The sequence below is a fragment of the Carlito syrichta genome, unplaced genomic scaffold (assembly GCF_000164805.1).
Source record: "Carlito syrichta isolate Samal-C Ts95f unplaced genomic scaffold, Tarsius_syrichta-2.0.1 Scaffold109683, whole genome shotgun sequence".
NCBI classification, from domain to species: Eukaryota; Metazoa; Chordata; class Mammalia; order Primates; family Tarsiidae; genus Carlito; species Carlito syrichta.
In genome coordinates this window covers 215,159-222,315 of record NW_007053779.1, presented here as the reverse complement: position 1 = coordinate 222,315, position 7,157 = coordinate 215,159, and the positions used below count along the sequence as shown (strand labels likewise).

The following is a 7,157-nucleotide window of genomic DNA, read 5'->3' as shown; positions in this document are numbered from 1 at the left end:
AAGATCATCCAAATCCATATGTCCTCAAAGTCTCCTCATATTCATCTTTAGTTTAAAATGACACAAAACTCCAAAAAACCTAAGGTGAGGGAGACACCTTCCTTCCTAGGTGTCCACTCCAAGTTTATGAAGGTGTTCAGACCTTGCCTTTCTGCCTTCCCCAAATAGCTCCATTTCAACCTCTTTCAATATCCTGTTTAGAAGGATATTCCCCATGTCTGTTATCTCCCATGGTCATGTTATTCCCCATGATTTGCTTCCCTCTCCCACACTTCTAGGTCTCCCTGCTACGGAAGCAAAGGGGGCAGCTACAGGCTCACAGCCTCCAGCCACTCGCTGCCAGGGATACACAGGCTCGCTTTTGGCTAGTCTGAATCACAATTGATGAAGCCAGTGTTTGCCCTTAGAAAACAACTTAGCAACTTCCTACTTCAAACCCAGGCTCAGTACAAAATTTGTTACTGCAATGACTTTCTTGTATTATACTATGAAGAGATGACATGGATTTCAAGGATCAAACAGGAGAGGAAAAGGCTTTAGAGAAAAAGAAGTCTCCATCAAACATAAGAACCTCATCAAGAAATATAAATAGCTACATACATACATGTCTTAGTTTACATTCCCTTCATTAAATCTTTAGTTCAATAAATAAAGAGCTATGGCTAAAGACTTAGGTAACCTACTTAATTTTTAATATTTTCTACTAATTAAAATCTATCCAAACTGGTATTACCTCAAACCATAATCCTCTATCATACTTTACAATTTTACTTTCAATTGTTATATAAATATTTTCCCCACTGATGTTCACAAATTCACAGGAAACATCGGCCATGTACTACACAAATAAAACATGAGTTGACTTTACAAATAGAACTATAAATTTAATCCACCCACATTTAAAATTTAGACCAAAGAATACAAATGTCTATTAAAAATACAACAGATTTTAAATAACTAAAGTTTAGAATCCTCTTGAGTTCTGCATCATTGGGAGCCAAATCAAATAATGGGCATAAATACTTCAAGAAAAGCAAGAGAGACACATGACCCAGAACACACACGAAAGTTTCCATGCTAGAGATAGACATGGATATACAGAAGACATGTGACATTCACAAGTCAGAATGGAAACACAAAGCAATACACAGAATATAAGAATAAAACTCGCCGGGTTCGGTGGCTCAGCTTGTAATCCCGTGCTTTGGGAGGCCGAGGTGAGTGAATTGCTTGAGCCTGCGGGTTCAAGACCCGCCTGGGCAACTTGGCGAGATCTCATCTCTACAATAAATAAAAAATTAGCTGGGCGTGGTGGCATGTGCCTGTAGTTCCAGCTACTTGGAAGGTTGAGGCGGAAGGATTGCTGGAGCCCGGCAGGTCAAGGCTGCGGTGGCCGGGAGTGTGCCACTGCACTACAGTCTGGGCGACAGAGTGAGACTCCAACTCAAAAAAATAAAAATAAATAAATAAAAATTAAAGAGAATAAAACACAGAAATAAGAGAAATGAGCTTTCATGGTATCTTATGCAGACTTTTAGGAAATTGCCACCAAATACTTTTAAAATGAGGGCACATTTCCCAACCATAAGTATAAATGAGTAAGCCTTGATATTCGCCTCGTGAATTGGATAAAATTAAGCTGAGGGCCAGATGTTTTCCATCTGTGTTTTAGAATATGCTAAACATAAGATGATTAGAAAGCACCCTTACAGGACTGAATGGTTTAGCTACATATTTTAAAAATGACTTTAAGACACTTGCCTTAGACCTTAAAAAAATTTAGTGTATTTTGATGTCAGAATTTTGACAAGTAACGAAAAAATTAGATGAACAGTTTTACTGTAAAACAAACTTGCATTTAATAGTCATAATTAATCTTCATAATGCTGAGACAAAATTTTTGAAAAGTGAAAGCTTCAGAGTTTCCATGCAGTATCAAACTAAGAGCTGAATTTATTTGCCCTGAATTGAATTTTGGTATCAGGAAGACAACCAAAATGTATCGGTGACTGTAGTTTATGATGTGTTATGCAGATACTATTTCAGTTCATATGCATGGACTGAGTTATGAATGAAGTGTCAAATGGCCCCTGGAGGATTATGCTTTAGATAATCACTATAGACAGGGAGGGAAAAGAGTATACAATGTAGAAAGGGAAGTCATCAAAATGTCATCATGAAACTATATAAATCATTATGTGCAAATCTTCAATTAGTAATAAGATGTAACAGTAAAACAATTGCAAAACTATCAAAAAAAGTTGTGATGCCCTATAGCTGTTTGGTTACATCTTTGTTGAACAAATATCCCTTGTTCATTATAGTCAGAAACATTGTGCAAGTTATTCTACAATGTTCATAAGTTAATTTGAAACACTGCTGCCTCTGGCACACATCAGATTCTTTTCAAACCATCAAGGGAGGTACAATTGACATTAAGATCTTTACGAAAAAATGCGTTTACTCTGAACATCAGAGAAAAATTTATGGTCTAAGTTAAAAATATCAAATACCGCATTAATCAGGCTACTATTATGTGGCCCAATAATGAAACATGTCCTTCTGGTGTATTAATCTAAATAGATATCACATCTACCTAGATTTTTTTCCTTATTTTTTTCCTACTTTATCAAATGATGTTGACACACAGCCATTTCCAAACTGCCCTGAGACTCATACTTTCTGTTATCATACAAACTAGAGGAAGATAATAATATTTAATAGAAAATCAGTATCACTTGTTTTGAGTGGCCCTCAGGGATATCAGCAAAGTATAATTACATTTACTATAAAACAAAGCTTAAGGCTTAAATCTGATTCTATAATACAGTAAATTTCCCAGAGGGGAATCGTCTATTTACCTTAACTTGTCATTATTTAGTATGACGAGCTAATACAAATAAAAGTGGTTTGCAGTTAAGGGCCCTAACAACTTACTAGGTGTTTGCATGACTTTGAATAGCTACTGCTATAGTAATATTCTGTGAAAACCTCACAGCAGAACCAAAATAAATGGAAAACACTAAAGATGCTGCTTTAAACTAATTACTTAAAAACACACAGTATTAGAATAAAAATAGTGCAAGTTGGGGTAAAAAATTGCCCTTTCTACAAATGTCATGGTTTCAAGTAGGTTTCTGCAAGAAGCATGCTTGGCAAGATTAATTTTTGACATGTCTTGTTTGATTGACTTAAGGCAAAATAATTTAAAACAGTATATACAATATAGGCATAAGCTTTAAACTCTAGCTGAAGCTAGGAAAGACGAACATGGAGGTGAACAACACAGTTGTATTTTCTTTAACATAATTTGCTTTCATTCATTACCAGAACTATTAAAAATCAGTGGTCAGTGAAGGGTATATTGGCACAATTTTCCCTTGAGAAAAGCAGGAAACTACAGTGTTAATAAGTTCAGAAACACACAGTTTTAAATTAGTCAACTTTCTGATAACTCGACTTCCCTCTGTTTCCAAGTTATTGGTCAAAATGATTCAAAAGTGTAAATGTAAAATGATATCTCCCTAATTTTAGAATTTCCTAAAATATGACACGTTATATTTGCATGCTAACAAAACAGTTGCTTAAAAAATCTGCAATATCCACTGAAATTTGAAGCAATTATTAACATATTTTCTTCAACTAATTTTCAAAACTTAATTGTATGTTGGGGTCTTGAGTTGAAATCTTGAATAACGTTGTATTGCTCTTGCTTTTTTGATGTTGCCAAAATGTCAACTGAAAGATAAACTTTGCTTTGTATTTATAGTTTGCTTCTAAACCTCTTTGCATTTGAATTTAATTGAATTTTCTGCTAAAATAAATGTGTTTCATTTATGCATGTTAATTCTTGCATACTTAAAATAATTTTTGTTTTATGACCCAAAGCATGCAGCAGTTCAAATTTTAACAGCTTGCAAACCTGAATACACTTCTGCAATGTCAAATTTGTATTTGAGTATTTATTAGCTTATTTTTCAGTATAAATGTAAAATACTTTCCGACACTTGGATAACAATATCACATTAGTGCGGATTCCTGATCTCCACTTGGATAATGGCATAGTTTTTTTTCTAAAGTAACTGGAACACAGATTTGCAGCAGTACAATGAGCAACAGCCTTTCAGCAATACCAAGTTAATCTAAAGCCCATAAGTTTTAAATTTGCAGGTGCAATTAAGTAAAACCATAAGAAAATGATTTTGTCAAATGACTTTGCTCTGCTTTAAAAAACTATATATACTATATTTTTGGGAAATTCATATATCTTATTCTAGTTTTTCTCTTAACAACCACAGTGATAAGGAAACTATCAACCAGTTTGCTTAGACATTAAATCCCATATATTTTACCTCTTTTTTCTCTGAACAACTACAAATTAATAGTTATATGGAAACTATCCTCAACACCTCATTTGTATGGATACTAAATGAATGACCATGGCTGTCCATTACAGTTAGTAGACATTTTTAAATTGCCATTTTTCTTTGTCTACCAAGAGCATTGTTGCACATAAGAGAATCACTTCCAAGTTTGAGTCTAAAGACTTTGGTCTTTTCTGTGCCTAAAGGATTCCCTTCCCCATCACCTGTCAAATAACATTTCTGACTCTGAAGTTGATCCCAGGTCATGATTTGGATGTGGGAGTTTCTGGAATTCTTTGTGGAAATGTGAGAGTGTCTATAACTAGTCACACTGACTACATCCAAATGCGTACTCAATCTAACTATTTAGATCTAATGATTTTGATTAAGAGTACACATTTAGGTGTATGTTCATGCTATTGTCTAGCAACTTTACTACTTTTGCTTGCAAAACTGCCACACTCTTGAAAATTTAACTCAAGCTGCTCTTCCCAGGTAAAGAACCACTAAGACACACATTCTAATTTGTCATTAAACAGTTCCAAAAATCTAGGAGAGTGACTGGTTCTAAGGCATATTTCCAGAACACATCTAATATTCATTTACTGCCTTGTCCCAATTTACAGAGTGAACATGCTATTTCTTATTAGTCTAAAGCAGTTTTTGTCTCAATTATGTTGATGTTTGTGTTTTATACAATACAGTAAGTCTCAAGAACACCCTCATAGCTTTTAAGGACTGACAAGTCTACCTTCAAACAGAAGGCAAGGTAACAGCAGTTTGTAAACTGCGAAGTCCTATCAATTGACATACACTTCTACTGTCATGAAAAGACCATTCTGGACTATTGAAATTTGGCATGAATGATGTTTAACATATTGATAAAATGTAGATCGTTTTCTGTTCTTTGCTAATCCTAAGTCAGAAAATTTAACTGCTGATTAAGGTTTCAGTTTTATGTTTAAAAACTCAAATATTAGAAAACATCAAGGAGTTAGTTGAATCGAGACACTTGGAAAAAAGCACCAGTAAACTTTAAGACTTCAAATTTTAGAGAAAGGTAAGGAACCCAGCACCACCCCCCCAATCCTATTTCCACATTTTCAAGCTATGGGTATTCCTGGCTCCTCCCTGAGAAAAATCTTGTCTACTTTAATGATTGTTAAAGACAATAAAATTTCAAGACACAAAATGGAACTCAACTTCCTGGCTTAACCAGAAATCCCTGGGTGGTTACTGTGAAAACAAGACTAGTTAAGATTTCCACAGCAACATGATTAAGCAGAAAACGAGCGAGACATCGTTGTCTATCACGACGGGGCTGACATACAGGAGTGACGCCTGGGAAGTAACTTCTTGGTGCTTTCCAACCGGACAGGGGTCCCCAGGGGCTCTGCACCTCTCCAAAATCTCGCCTGAGTACAGATCCGTAACGCCTCTCCTGACACCAGCAGAGCCGGCTGAGAGACTCAAGCTCGTCCGACCTGCCCAGAGAGTACCAACACTTAATGGAAGCCGCGGCGAATTCACCAGATGGAAAGTGGTGCAGCAGGCACCGAACCTGAAGGAGAGACAGGCTCCTGTGAGGCCCCAAGGCCGCACGCCCGAAGAACTCCAGCTGTGACGGGAAAAGCTTGCCCTGCCTCTTTTCACCACACAACTGACATCGCCTTCCTTCCTCCATCCATGCACACAACACATTTGCTCAGAGCCTTCCAAACCAAAGAAACCTCCAACACAGGCAGCCTACAGGAACCACCAAACTCCCGGCGGCGAAACCTGACCACGAAGTGCAGCCTCCCAGAAGAAGAAAAGATCAAATGAGACCGGCTCAGCGGGGTCTTCCCGAAGTGACCCCGGAGTTAACGTATTTATTTTCACGCTGCAACTGCTCATCACTTTACAGAGACACATCATGCTGAAGCTCTGCATGGAGCTGAGGACAAAAGTAACATTTTAATTAATGTTATCATTATAATTATTATTTTTTAAACAAAGCTATTAAATAATAACCTGTACAAAGCCCAAGCCGGCCCTAGCGAAAACCCGACCACGGTTTCAGATCTCCCGAGGTCCTTCCTTCCCGCCTCCACTCGGCAGCGTTTCCTATATACAAGGCCGGCCCAGGGTGGTCCCCCAAACGGTAGGCCTCCCAGACGGCGAGGTGACTTGGAGTTTGGAACCGCCCTGGCGTACCGTGACCCGAACGGCCTCAGCTCCCATCCCGACCTCCCCGCTGGTGCTGGAAACCGGGTCCTCCTGCGGAGGCCCGGAGGCCGGCTCCGCGTAGGGAGGCGGGCAGCGGAGGGTCCATCTGCGGGGCCTCCCCTCCGCCAGCTGCCACAGGGCCCCCCATCTCCCGTAGAGGGGCTGGCCAAGGGGGGCCGTGGCCTCGGGGGCGCCCCGGGGTGGGCTCACAGGTCCCGCGGGTCCTCCCGCTTGACCCCGGCCTCCGCAACTTTGAGTTTCTTGTTCTGGTGCGTCTTGACGTGCTTGGCCAGGTGGTCGCTGCGCATGAAGCGCTTGCCGCACTCGGGGCAGGCGAAGCGCTTCTCGCCGGTGTGAGTCCGCAGGTGCCGCTGCAGCTCGTCCGAGCGCGTGAAGCTCTTGCCGCAGAAGAGCCAGTTGCACACGAAGGGCCGCTCGCCCGTGTGCCAGCGCAGGTGCGCCTTCAGGTGCGACGTCTTGCCGTACACCTTGCCGCAGCCCGGCACGTGGCACACGTGCTGCTTCTTCTTGCCCGGCTCCGCCTCGGGGGCGCCGCCCGCCGCCTGGCAGTTGGGGCAGCGGCAG

The 7,157-nt window shown here is 40.0% G+C and overlaps 1 protein-coding gene across 1 annotated transcript in view; it reads right to left on the bottom strand.

Annotated features, from left to right (window-relative positions):
• Positions 1-6,778: 6,778 nt before the first annotated feature.
• SP5 (Sp5 transcription factor) overlaps positions 6,779-7,157 on the bottom strand; it is a 1,045-nt gene continuing 666 nt past the window's right edge. Inside the window, exon 2 of the mRNA XM_021717684.1 lies at positions 6,779-7,156. Coding sequence (XP_021573359.1) covers positions 6,779-7,156 — 378 coding nt within the window. The remainder of the gene's footprint in view (position 7,157) is intronic.